General features: G+C 40.8%; 1 protein-coding gene across 1 annotated transcript in view; it reads right to left on the bottom strand.

Annotated features, from left to right (window-relative positions):
* Window positions 1-14,366, bottom strand: part of LOC109636515 (collagen alpha-1(XXIV) chain) — a 74,727-nt gene that overhangs the window by 28,487 nt on the left and 31,874 nt on the right. Inside the window, exons 15-25 of the mRNA XM_020098260.2 lie at window positions 9,822-9,875; window positions 9,202-9,246; window positions 8,865-8,918; window positions 8,406-8,459; window positions 7,787-7,840; window positions 6,265-6,318; window positions 6,123-6,176; window positions 5,438-5,482; window positions 5,164-5,217; window positions 4,504-4,548; window positions 1,800-1,853 (exon numbers count right to left, since the gene is read on the bottom strand). Of these exons, the coding sequence (XP_019953819.2) occupies window positions 1,800-1,853; window positions 4,504-4,548; window positions 5,164-5,217; window positions 5,438-5,482; window positions 6,123-6,176; window positions 6,265-6,318; window positions 7,787-7,840; window positions 8,406-8,459; window positions 8,865-8,918; window positions 9,202-9,246; window positions 9,822-9,875 (567 nt within the window). The remainder of the gene's footprint in view (window positions 1-1,799; window positions 1,854-4,503; window positions 4,549-5,163; window positions 5,218-5,437; window positions 5,483-6,122; window positions 6,177-6,264; window positions 6,319-7,786; window positions 7,841-8,405; window positions 8,460-8,864; window positions 8,919-9,201; window positions 9,247-9,821; window positions 9,876-14,366) is intronic.

Genomic DNA, 14,366 nt, shown 5'->3' with positions numbered 1-14,366 from the left:
TTGAACGCAGTAGGAAAGAGTGACAGCTGGTTGAGTGGAGTCTAAAGCCAGCAGGTATTGTTGGTTTCTCTGCACGTGGGTTTAAAAGCAGAGGTAACCCCGGGTGAGCTGTAAACCTGCCTCTCTAACCCCGGGAACACTCAGTGATGCTTTAATCCTCCATGATTTGTGTAACTTTCATGACTGTACAAGTACCTCTTCACTTCTTGGTGCTCTTATAATAGACGCGAGCGGAATAGTTTTCAGGCACTGTATTGGAAACTCGTCTGAATTAGGGGGTGGTTTTGAAAATTAAATATATATATAATGTGAAAGGAATTTGTGAGCTGTCAGGGTATGGCTGGTGCTGACAGACTGAATCAGGACTGTGTAAGAGAAGGCGGAGAACAAGCGACGGCTTCCCATTACAAGAACATGTTCTGACACACAGGGGGCTTCTGGTTAGGAAGGGGGAGAGTTTAAGATGGAGGGAGGGAACGGTGTTTTCGGAGTTCTGTCAATAACAAATTAATAAACTTTATTTATATTTCACCATTCAAACAAAAAGGAGCTTTAAATCCTTCATTCGTCATAAAAAAAAACTGGTTTAAAACCGGAAAACAAAGGAGAGTTTGTGTATAAGATAAGATAAGATAGATTTTATTCATCCCACACTGGGGAAATTTGGACATTGGATGTATGTGCATGGTAACATTTTAAAAATAACACCGCTGTTAATAAAACAAGCACAAGCACAATAAATATCCTTTGTAAAAATGATAGCGTTGTTAGATGAAGATACGTATTGATTTTTCTTTTAACCTGTCTGCTGCCTCAGGGTTTGAATAGAAAATTATATTTTCTAGTAAAATGTGATCGTAGGACCAACAACATGTTTTTACTTTGTGGATATACACGTCACATAAACAGTCACATATATTTCATCATAACATTTGTTGTATGTAGCATTTCATCCATCACTTGTCTCTTCTTCAACAGATGTGACGGAAACTGGGTGTGTTCACTTTACAGCACAAGATGTCACCAGTGAGTAGAACTGCTCAACTGCATCTTGAGTTTTAATGAGACGGGTCGTGTCCACTTGCCCAAATCAATATTGCACTTGGCAGCTTTGGGTTAATATCTGTCTCACTTTGTTCCCAACCAGAACCTGGAGATTCATAATGGAAAATTCTCAAAGAGTTATGGCCAATATTAATTTAGATCCTCATCTTTGAGAAGATATTTTAGCTGATGGCTGCCATGTTGTTAAGAAATTAATCTGACTCCTATCAAGGCTTCATCTCAAAATGCCTACATTTATTTTATAAATTATTTTTTCACTTGGTGCAGGTGATTTAGAAAAAGCAAAACATTTAAGAAACTAAAATGACACTAAGGTTTCTGACTTCTCCCCCCCCAGTTCAGCTTGATCATCTTCTGAGGATCTCCGTCTTAATTTAACTCCATGACAAACACGAATATTTGTGTCACACACTCATTCAACATCCAGATTGCTCGTTAATTCATTTCCCTGAAGCAGGAAGGCTGCAGAGCTGCTTGTCAAACTTTCTGTGGAGCTGAGACGCAGTGAACGCTGAACACGGAGACGGGGGGGGAGTAACGATGACACGGCTTAGACAATATTCTAATTGATGTGGATGTGAGAGTGTTGAGTGTTTATCTAAGCATGTGTTCTGGGTTCTCAGGGGCCTCGAGCCAGGGCTGCGTAGCACGGCCCTAATTACAGGGGTCTGCCACCGACGAGTAAACAGCTGATGCTGACTGACGGCCTAATGATAGAGAAACACACTCGTTACCTTTTCACCAAGAACTCCCATCACACCAGCTATTCCAATCAGGCCTGCCGGACCCTGGAGAGAGAAAGAGAGGATGGGAAGAAATAGTATTCAACACAAACACATGAAGAGAAAGTATGTCAGCGTGAGGAGCTGATCTTCATTCATCTGAGGATTATTCTCAAACCGGCTACGACACTTGGAATGCAAGAGGTCATAGATTACAACGAAGCGCTTGCGTAGGAAAGACGGAGGAACTGAGGAGAAACCTGAACGTTGATTTCTGGATTCCAAGCGGTTCTTAGTTTGATTTAATTTAATTAATTTTGGTTAACTTACTACAATTTGAATAGCTCTACCTAAAACAGAGGAGACCTGTTTGTGTTTCAAAGGATTTGTATTTATTTAAAAGTCAATTCATGCACAAGTAAATGCAGATGCATGCTGTTACTGATTACAAACCTGTTTTCATAATCCATATGGAATTGATATTCAAGGACCGCTCAACAAAAAACTACAAGAACTAAAAGAACAAAACTTTCTAAAGCTTTTACGAGCTGAGGAATAAAACTATATTGTCTGACTAGGAGCTATAACAAACATTTCTCGGGCACAACAGCAATGATGGGGAATGATTATGGGCACACTGATTTCACAGCCACGCTGGCGCCAAAAAAGATACACGCCACTTAGACATGGAGTCATCAAGGGCAAAACACAAGCTAATGTAAATATGGGAGATATCAGGGGAGTTTAACCACTTCCAGATCAGTTGTCTGGGACGGGAGCTGTGGTGTGGACGTGTGCCAACGTCTCCACTGGACTCCAGACCGGCAGACTTCTGAGTCGCTGGGTAGACACTGCACCAGAGAGGGCAACTGTACATTTTCAAACCCCTTCACTCTGGTTGTGTTTGTTAAACAAGTAAAATTAAGAAGATCAGTCATCCTGGTCAAGTTATCTTTGTGCATGTGTAACTGGAAACATCGTCCTGTAGTCCACACGTACACAACTCCTGACAATAGAAGTGAACCTGCTGTGATGAGTGAGCTTTAAAATACAAGAACATGCTTTACTTGTCAGAATCTCAGGGGTTCATGTGTCAAAATAATCTAGAAAATAAAGAGATTTTGTTCCATTTGCTTTTCCTCAGCTCAGCTAAAAAGGCTGAGAGCCTCAGATGTGTTTTTCATGCATCATCACCTAAAGGGCATTATCCTGTTGGATGCGAGTAAAGCAGCGGATTAGTCGTCTGTGTGTGTGTGTGTGAGGGAACGCAGCCTGCTGCCATGGGACCAGGAGCTCTAAACGGACCTCAAATCCCTTAATTGGGACGTGGAGTGGGACACTGTGGTACCCTGCATGGTTTAAGTGGAGGAAATGGTTTTAAACAGGGTTTTCATGTGACAGGGCCTTGACATCAGAGTTTTTACAGGGCGGCTGTGAAGGTGATCCGGTTTCTCGGGCACAGCTTGGGTTACAGATGTTCGGCTACAACCATTAACTGAACAGTTCAGGAAGAAATATAGCCCGAGTCACACACCGTCTGGAGAATTAAGGTTCACCCTCCTCATACATGTCTCTTTCTCCTGCACATGTTGAAGTTCAAATGAGTCACTGACATGAGAATCAAAGCACAGCGTTCATCATGTGAACTGTATTTCAAAGAACACCTGTGGCTGCCCTCGGTAATTGACGACCGATAGATATTTTATTACTCGTGGAGCGAGAGGTGACTTAAAAATGGAACACAGCAGCTCGTCTAAATTGGCTGAAATACATCACTCTGTAAAACCCTCCAGTAAAATGTCTCTTTAAACTGTTTATGAGAGGCCTCACAGTCACAGTCAGCCTAAGGCCTCCTCACATCGAACCCAGCAGACTTTCTCTCAAGCGTCTAATCTATCAGAAAAGTGATGTAATGGCATTCATTAGAGCCTCCATATGTTGTAGAGTAGTTTTCTCTGCGCAGAGTCGCGGCTTCAAAGCACCATCTTGTCAGTAACTTCCTAATCCTTCTCATATGTGCTCTGCAGCAACACTTGGATGCCTCGACTATGCACAGAATGCAAATATTAACATTACGAGGCCTCCGGGAAAGACGGACATACTTTGGATGCTCTGAGCAGTTTTGTCCATTTGAGGATTTTAAAAAGAGGAGACATGTCCGGACATTTCTCTCCAGGATTCATGATGCTTATTAGACATCGACTAAAGCAAATTAATGAAAGAAAAACATGTTAAACTGATTTTGTTGTTAGTCTGAGATGTTGTTGGACACTTGCAGCGCCTCTTAATGTGCAAACAGCAACATCTTTTTTGGATCACCGTTTCCTGCTCAAGTTTGATAACACGAAAAGTAAGATTCTTGGACAGCAGCATATGTGCAACCCAAATGAGGTCACTTCCATAGAGGATCTCTGATTGTGCTGTTCTGCCAATTTCATGATTAAAACCCTGTTTGTTGATGATGGAGCATCTAAGTCTCTCTGAACAGTAAAAAGTGGGTCAGGAAAAGGAGGATTTCACAGCAGGAGCACTGCACGATTATCACAATGTAATGTTAATGGCAAACCATTAAAACAATTTAAGGACAATTGAAGGTAATAAAGACTTAAACTGAGGCACCACACTAACATCTACAGAGGGATTTATTGAAGGATTACTAATCACCAGCCGTCCTGCTGATTAAATTTCATTCAAAATTAAAGTGCTTTAAACTTACTTGTGGTCCGATTTTTCCAACGTTTCCCATGTCTCCTTTTTCTCCCTGAAAGCCAAACATCAAACAGTGGGTTAGTTTCCTGTGATTACAGAAATCTCTGTTGGCAATCCTGCCATACTACTGGCATTACATAATGACCCCCCACACACACACACACACACACACACACACACACACACAGTAAGGGACATTGGAAAGCTTTGTGTTGATTCTCATCGTGGTTTTTGATGATGGTCCTGGAAGAAACACTTTTTTCTCTCCTAATTAAAAGCATGTTCACAACGAAGCGCGTCTAAGAGGGTCCCAAACATGGAGGCAGTGGCACTCAGTGGTAAGAACCAGACCACAGACCATAATTTAGAGTCGTTACATCTTGAAAAGACATTGATAACATGATCACGGCACTCTACAAATGCTAAATACGACCAATGAAACAGAGAGAGGAACAGATACAACATATTGTGGTTTGTTGACGCAAAAAAAAAACCAAAGAACAATGTGACAGTTCAATAATTAAACAGACAGTAAAAGCCATAAAGCTGTCAGTGTGGTCTAAACATAAGACTCAGCGACAATAAGGGACAAACAGCAGATCATCGTTTGAATTCACTGACACTGTTCCTCTGCAACAGACACGTGAAAACTCTGTAAGTTACTCACCTCTAAACCATCAGGTCCAGGTTCACCTATGTAGCCTTTCCTCCCGGGTCTCCCCTGAAAAGATACACACACACACACACACACACACACACACACACACACACACAGTACCGATCAACATTCAGTAAACCTCATGATGGGTTTATCTGCTGCTCATCACATCCAGCTGCTTCCTTTCACAACCAGGTGAACTGTATCTCTCACACCACATGCAATAAGGTGAAGTGTATATATGTGCATGTGTGTTTGCGTGTATACAGTGTGTTAGTCTTACAGTTGGGCCAACGCTGCCAGGTGGGCCGAGTGGTCCTTCATCACCCTGCAGGACACAGTACAGTTATACGTACTAATACTCACAGTACATACGGCTCACTACGACTACCGGACAATTTACGAATTAAAAAAACTAAAATCTATTTACATTAAATAGCATTATTGATTTTAAAAGCGTTAAAGATGTAGTTTTAGTTGTAGTTTTTACACAAGTAATTGGCTGTGGTGTATTTGTGAAAGCATAAATATAGTAATATAAGTACAGTTAGTCCGTTATTTGCCACAGGAAGTTAAGTGTAAAGTTATCTTTTCCTCCAAAGTCTAGTTCTCGACACCTCTGAGTGTTTGAGAGGTCAATGCTGTAACGTTCAGCATGATATGAATGTGAGTGTGTTTTACACCTTCCTAAGAATCCTTTTTTCTTTTCTAGATCGTTGGAAAAGTTTCAGCTTTGTTTTTATGAGCACTCAAAGGTGAATCACCCAGTGGAACATGCCCCGAGAGATATCGCAGTGGAAAAAAAAGCTCCTGTTCGAGATATAAATAGATGCTAGTTGAGATGTGGTAGTTAACAGACTAATGGTCCAATGGAAATCTCTGGATGAGCCATATTTTCCACTTTCTGTTTAAGTGAGGTAAGAACGGAGCTGATGAGTAGAATCCAGGTGAGTGTTGAATCGTCTCACCTCTGTTCCTTTTGGCCCTGGCGGACCTTGTGGCCCTTTGGCTCCCTGCAAACCCTGAAACAGAACCGAATGTAGGAATTGATTTGGATGAAGAGAACGAATGAACGGATGGTGAAAGAGTGAGATTCTGTTTGAAGGATACCTTGGGTCCAGGTGGACCGTTGGGCCCCGGTACTCCGATGTCCCCAGGAAACCCCTTTCGAGAAGAGGAGGAGAGACATCGGTAAGGATTATGAAATTATTTCACCTGTCATGAGTCATCTGACTAATTTGTTGAGCTTGATCCCACATACAATCAACTCATTGCACCTCTGTGTGCATTAGAGGAGGGGAAGGATTACACTGCATTCAAATCAGAGAAAGCCTGTTTGTGTGTTGGTGTACTACAATAGTCCCTCTGTGGAAACCACTGGAGGCAGCGTACATTAATCTGTATCAGACACCCAGAGTGAGTGTAGAAAAGTGATGCGGAGATGGTGATGAATTGCTACTGAGCTGATAAAAGCTGAATACCTTCAGGCTCGCTTGTCATGAAACGATCGCTCACTTTAGAAGACAATGTCTGCTGGGTGTGGCCTGTGTGACCTGTGGTCATGTTGCTCTCCTGAGAGCAGTGAGCCTTTGACACTTTTCATACTGAGCAGCATCAACAATGACCTCACTGACAAAAGGTGAGTGATTCTACATCCAGAGTTCAGACACGCTGCAGGGAGAGGGAAGGACCATTGTTTTTTGAGGCAACACATGGACACGATAAAGATTCAGAGAAAGAGACACAACTTGATTGGTGCCTCTGTTGCCCACAATAAAATTCAGTCAGCGAAGTTGAACTAAACGTCAGAGTCCCTGAAGACAATTTCCATTCACTTCTCTTTCTTACATGCGTTGTGGTACAATACAAATACTGTAAAATTCAAATGTCAACATTTCAACAAGGCTTCAACTCTTAAGTTGCACTAGAATACCATTGGTACACATAGTACAAATACAGAACATACATACTGAAATAATTTCATGTTCTGAGAACTGTCTTGTTACAACAAAAGATAAAACCCCAGAAACATTTGAAGTAAAAGGGTACGTTCAACAGATGTGATATCAAAAGGTCTTGTAAATCACCTTTTGTATTATAAATAATATGCAGGGACTTTTTTTTTTTTCTCAGAGTGAAAAGAAACGACATCACAGTCACTAAATGTCAGTGTTGTTCGCCCATTAGAGTTTGAAATGTGAAAGAGGAGATTCTGGTCTGGACCTGATAAAAGGAAGAAAGCTCATGGAGTCTAACAGAAATACTTTCTTATTACAATTTCATCTTTTTGGCAATAATGCACCTTTTTCCATTTTAGTATTTATCCACAATAATCCCCCAAAAAAGGAAACATAAATCAAGTTTACTGGCCTGGGAATACGGAATGATTCCTGTCCTGTATCATTTCAAATTGATTTTGAGTGAAGTGATTTTATCTACAATGCTGTCTGAACTGTAGGTAACTGGAATACGTTGTTATCATCACAAACCTTATGTAATAACCAAGTGTTTCTCTGCATTAGACCTTTAAACACCAACCACTGGTCCCTGCTTACATTATGTGATCATGTCCTAATCCTGAGACAACTTGGTGAAGGACATATAGAGTATAAATACTCTGATGTCCTCTTACCTCTGGTCCTGGAGGCCCGGGTGGTCCTTGTGCCCCCATCTCACCAATTTTACCCTGTTCACAAAAGAGCAAGTGAAGAAAACATAAATAAGATAAGATTTTCCAGCTCATGTTTCTCTTCTCTCCATCTCCTACTCTGCCTTTAAGTGTGAGTATATATTGTGTTATTTGCAAATCTTTGGATGCGATCTACTTTGCAATTGAATATTTCATGCACACAACCACAGTACATCTTTTTCTTCTTCTTCTTAACATGACACATGGTAAATATTAACAACATGGGTATTCTGCTGACTTGAGAACTGTGGTAACTTGTATAGAAACGTCTGGAAAAGAAAAGCATCTGGACTCGTTTTATGATGCATTCAGACGGGGAATTTTTCCGTTTTTCGTATTTGTTTTGTTTCTGCTGACAAATAGCTGTTTAAATGTTTTACTCCACTTCTTTCTTCCTCTGTCGGAGCTCACTACCCAACAAGTGCACGATAAAGCCGATCTGCTGAGACTGAACTGACTTTTGACAGTTTACAAGCTGACACAAATAGAGTCCAGATTTCATTGTGGTGCAGTGTTTGTCTATAAAAGCTGCACAGACACATACACACTCACACGAACATACCGATGGTCCAGGTTTCCCTTTTGGCCCGGCAGGACCAGGTAAACCAGCAGCTCCCTGAAAATACAAACATACCACTCTCAGGATCTTTGTGCTTGTGTTTGTTAACATCTATTAACGCGTAATTGAATCCATATCTGACATGTCATGTACCCATATTCACATGGGATAAGTACTTTGTGACCTCAAGTGATTAAGGAATCAACATCTGCATTTAGTCAGACACACAGAGAATCCAGATTTGTGGAAAGGCTCATATTTTCCTGATTTAGTGAAAAGATTACAAAATCTCCAAAAGACAGATTATTTTTCGAAGCAGCATGGAAACGTTTTACGTGTTGAATCAAGACAGAAACATTTTTAAGTGAGTATTGTTGTATTATCATTATCGTATATTATCGAGTATGCAAGACACATTTCCGTGCAGATCATAAAATAGTGTTTGTGTGACAGGGTACTCACCTTGTCACCTTGGTAACCCATCTCTCCTGGTTCGCCCCTTTGTCCCACTTCACCCTGAATTTCACAGTATTATTCAGAGATATAACATAACTCCACGCTGCTACAGTGATCATACAACAACTACACACAAATCACTGATATGTGTTATAACAAGCTGCTGTCTTTAGTCAGTCTGTGATTAATGTCACGAAAAAACAACAACAAACAACGATAATCACGATGCTAAATTTGAATTTGTATTAAAATGTCATATTCCAGAAATACGTCCAATTAAACGACTTGGGCTAGTGACAGATTACATAAAAATACACTGCGATAATATAAATATTTAGATCACCTTATCACCTTTCAATCCAGGCAGGCCGGTTCGTCCTGCTGGGCCCTGCCACCGATATAGAGGAGGGAGGAGAAGCAGAGGAATGAGTGAAAGAGAAAGAATAAAGAGGGAAACCCTAAGAGCAGTAAATGTATTAGGTTTTAGTCATTAAAGAAGATGTTTGTGCTCCTATATAGGAGGTCTAGATTTTGGGTCATTGACAAGGTTTTAACATCCTTACTGAGGTAGTGACCATTGAGGAGGTTCTACAAATCCTCTATTAGGTCTTTATGTCCTTTAAGTGCTCCTGGTGTCTTTTAGGGAGGTTCCTCATCAGCCTGCAGGTGACTGTGGGGGGGTCCTCTAGGTAGTTTCACATCTTTGGAAGATGTTGTTGTGATGTTTTAGAATGTTTCCTACCAGCATCAGTAAAACGTCAAATTTCCTTTGGGAGAAAGTTCTGTATTCCTCCAATAGAGTTCAATACACTAATATCTTCTGCAGGTCACTGACACAGTTTTCTTTCCCTGTACTTTGTCCCCCTATACTTAATAGTCCACTTTATACTCAACAGATTCCAAGAGTACTGTGGTAAATGTTTTAAACATTAGAGCTTTTGCAGTAGCCGCTGTCTGTCCTACCTGAGGTCCCACCAGACCAGACAGCCCTCGTGGTCCCTCAGGTCCTGGGTCCCCCTGTGGAGAGAAGGAGGCACACAATGGAATTCATGAATCACAAAGACGCACACACACACACCCACAACTGATACTGGTGATACCGGCATAGGGGTTACTGCCTGACACTGAATGGCGTTTCTCACTCTCAAAATTTCCGATTCTCTTCCTGGCAATATCTGCCGTTTCCATCACAGAGCATTCCTTCTTGTCAGAGCCGTGCAGACAGAGTCTCCTCTTGTTTTGTATGGGTCTGGACTTGGCCCTGCTCACCACATCCACTCTAATTGATAGAGGCAAGGTGGGAACAGCCAGAACGTGTGGCTGAATGGAAAAACTACCGTTTACAAGCAGACAGGCAGTTTGCTGGCAACTGACTGGGTGGTTGTCACTGTGACTGTCATGACAATGTCACGCAAAGATTTACAAATACAAACAGTGGGGTCCAAAACTTTTAAGACTTTTTATCTTTTAGGATCAAATAAAATAACTGGGTACAAATGTTTTTTTTTGGGGGGGGGGGGTATTAATCAGGCAGTCTGCGATCATGCAATCAACATGCAGCCAAAGTCTAATGTCCTTTTACCTTCAATAAAACTGGGGATTTCTCTGGGTTTAACTGTTGTTAGAAACATTTTGGATAATGTAAGTACACAAGTCAACAAAACACAACATTGATCACGTTCAGACATTTTAATGAAGAATTGTTATATGCTATATTTTTCAGAAGTAAGGAAGAAACCTCTTGCTCCAAGACGAGCAGGAGCAGCGCCTGATGTCCAATGTGCCAAAATAGTGAACACAAAGGCAACGCGAATTAAGAACCTTTAAACTTCCTGAGTCACTTTTTTCTATCCACAGTCAAACTCTTGAAGCATGAGTGGGAGGAAAGTGAGAGAACATGGCTTCATGTCACGTCATCAAGGACATGTGGTCTGAGCTCAGAGTCCATCTGGAACCTGTGAGGACGGTGTTTGATGTTGCAGTTCCTCTGTAGAAATGCAGAAGGATGGACACAATGGCGTAGCGCTGTTTGTTTAAGTACCAGAACGCACTTGTGATGCGCACACCCACATGAACGAGCAGGGTTAAACTGCGGCTTGTTCCAAAGCGCAGATGATAACTGCTCCTATGGTGGAAATACATTTATCAACTATGGCTAATTTTACTGGCGCATTAGACAGAGCAGGTTGTGTTTAGGCATGAAGCAATGAATGAATCAGTGAATATACACAGGTTTGTGTTTCGAATTATTTCACTTACTCACTTCTGCCGAGCCAAAGAATCTGCATTGGAAACATCGATTCTGAAGAAAAGCTGCAGTGCTGGCAGAGGTCAAGCTTCCACAACAGGCTATAAAAACTTTAGCTTCAGTCATTGTTGATGAAGCACAAGCTGTCCAAGTTTAATAGGCTGGCTTTGTAGTGTTTCTTTGCAAATGCATCATAAATTAAATGCACACTGAGCTGCTGATAACAGAAACATGAGTCAGACCTTTGCAAATTTGCAGATGCAGAAAATAACACAACCTACATAACTCAATGCAAAGTCTGACGTTGTGAATCAATCACATTAAATAACAAAATGACAACTTAGACCATTCCACGTGTTATTGTTGGCTCTCTTACACGAGATACAGTTTAGTGATGATTGGATCTTAAACGTACAAGAATTTAAACTGGGTTTCCCAAAGTTCAAACACTGCGCTTTCTCACGTGGGGAAAAGTTTCGTGCTCTCCGGATGTAAAACATGAGCAGAAATAACATGTGCTCCATCAAAACAAGCTTTCAGCAGAGGACACAGTCAAGAGCGACATACTGGAGGAGAAAAAAACATTTGTCTGAGAGACTCGATACATCAACATCCTCCACAGAGCATTTCACCTCGGAACACGGGATGTGATTAAAGACTTGACAAAAACCAGATCGTGGCATTGTTTCAACATGTCCACTGTAGCTTCTGACAAACATCTAGTGACTCATATAAGATATCATGTACTTTTTTGTAACATGCAGTAAAAGTATATTATTTACTGTTTTGAATTTGACTTCTATTTACTATTAATTACTACATTATATATATATCACAATCATAATTACTGGAAAAACCAGTAACACACAGAAACCTTTTTCATCACCTTTTTGTTTTTCATTCAGTCACACACTGGCAAAGACATCAAGTGCATACCACAGCGAACACTTGCTGCTCTCTGGCTGATTACTGAAGTAAAGTTAAACTAACTTTGTGTAATGTGCCTTTCAACTAAAGCCATGGGGGGGGGGGGGGGGGGGGGGGGATTGACACTGGGAAGTGAAAATGAGATTTAGATGTCAAATTAAAGGTCTTAGTGAGAACTTCTGTCAAAATCAATCAGCTGGAAAACAAACTGCCTACGATCTACATCAAAGACTGGATTAAGGAGTAATTTGGCTCTGTGGTACCACTACTCAACTTCAATAAATGTTGATACCACTACCAAAAGTAAATACAAGGTCAGATTTTCTTCAAATCTCAATCAGTTAACCTCGCAGGCTTTTCCACGGCACAACGTCCTTTCTCACTACAAGTCATGAAGGGGCCACCCACTGCAGAGGGACTGGGTTTCATGCTCCAGGTACCAACATGGAGCAGGATTTGAACCAGACTTTGTGCCACTGGCGCAAATCCACAACACTGGGAGCTTCATTCTGAGCACTGTTCAGTATTTACTATGGATGGTAGCACTTAAAAATGTATTGGGACAAATCACATTGTCCAATCAGTCCTCTACCACTGAAAGCTATTTGGTCAGTCTTGCGTATGACATCATAGTTTCCAAAATCCCAGTTCGTCCATCCCAACTAAAATGCTACCCTGGAGATTCTTAAACTAAAACAGGACCAGCAGCGTTTCCAGATAAACACACGTTAACGTTTTAAAACTATAAATCATTAGAATAGACGAAAACCACAAATCACTCCTTAACAAAATGAAATAAAAAAGCAGTTAGTAAAAAAATTCAACCGAATGGAAAACGTTAACTATTGTGCTTATTTTTTCCAACCATATCCAGTTTCCAAGGCAAAGGCAATAATTTACAATAAAACCCAGAGGCTTAAGCTTACAAATGGTTTTCATTTCATGTTTCTACCTGATTCACAAATAAAGGTTTGAGTTTGCGTCACCAGTGGCGCAAAGTCTGGTTCGAATCTCGCTCATTGTCAATATGTGTGAAAATCATTTGTGTCTGAACATCTGTGTCACATCCCCACATATCTTTTTAAGCTTTCAGTGGAGTGACAATGTCCCTTTGAAAATGCTGCCAGCAACTTTTACAGCGATGCATCATATCATGATCAACAATGTAAAATAATGAAGTCATGTTAGTCTGCAACTCTGAAATGAAAATGTTTAATTGGTACACGGTCGATGTAGCGACTGACTGTGTCACCTTCTCTGTGATAACGACCATGTTTAGGTAAAACCTTCAATAACAAAAGCTCAAACACAGTGTCAGCATGTTTCACGTCTGACTGTGTCAGTAGTTAATCTGACTTACAGCCAGTAGCTGAGGTGAGGTTAAAGAAACTCACATCCATCCAGATGTGTGTGGTGCCACCCAGTGACCCCTCCAACACCTCAACAAACCCCCCCGTGCTGTGAGGACGGTAAACCGGTGGAAACGAAGCTTGAATTGATGACACAGGAAAGGTGTCGTGGACGGTTGTAGGTTTTTAGGTTCGAAAACAGCCTCTTTGAACTTTAACAGCTCCAGATTTAAGCAGCAAAAAGACGTCATGGTCTCTATTAGGCCGGTGACAGATTTATTTACTCACTGAAGTAACAAGAGAGATCCCTCCTGCTGGTTCTGTTTAATTTAAAGTCTGCAAGTTTCAAACCACACAAACTGAATGTTTTGAAAAATGACTAAACACAGCTGTTATTTTTTTATTTAAAACTGATGCATACCTCTCATACTGCAAGTTGAATTTGTATCATCTATGGTACCTTCATATATATATATTTCTTTTATTTTTTTATTATTTATTTATTTCAACCTAGACTATCTGATCTGCTGACAACTATTGGATATCTTTATCTTTATCCAAATCCATTTTTGTACACAGGGAGTCAACAGTTGTCAGACACTGAGGCAGTTCAGAAAAAACATAATTTGTTAGGTTTGCTGTTAGTAATTACAATTAAAGGAAAATAAGGGATATATGGTGTAATGGAGCTGCACCCATGTGATCTTTTGCTGTTACGTCCGAGCTCTACTCTCTGAACATCTGCCTTACAATGCATGTGGGACATCTGCCCAACTTGTGATTGGACTCTTCCTCTTCCTTTAAATCTCTCAGCGGATCCAAGAATATTTTATCACTTTCTTTAACCTTGGCGGAAATATAAATTATGCTTTGTGCCATTCTACTTCGACACTGTCATTCCCCCCTTTATGAATCACATCCTAGTTTTATTCTATTCAATTAAGTCCCAGTGGATTACTAGAGGCCTCAATGACAGCCAGACTT

The sequence above is a fragment of the Paralichthys olivaceus genome, chromosome 3 (assembly GCF_024713975.1).
Source record: "Paralichthys olivaceus isolate ysfri-2021 chromosome 3, ASM2471397v2, whole genome shotgun sequence".
Taxonomy (NCBI): Eukaryota; Metazoa; Chordata; class Actinopteri; order Pleuronectiformes; family Paralichthyidae; genus Paralichthys; species Paralichthys olivaceus.
Note: the sequence above shows the minus strand (reverse complement) of the source record. Positions and strands in the feature narration are given on the sequence as shown.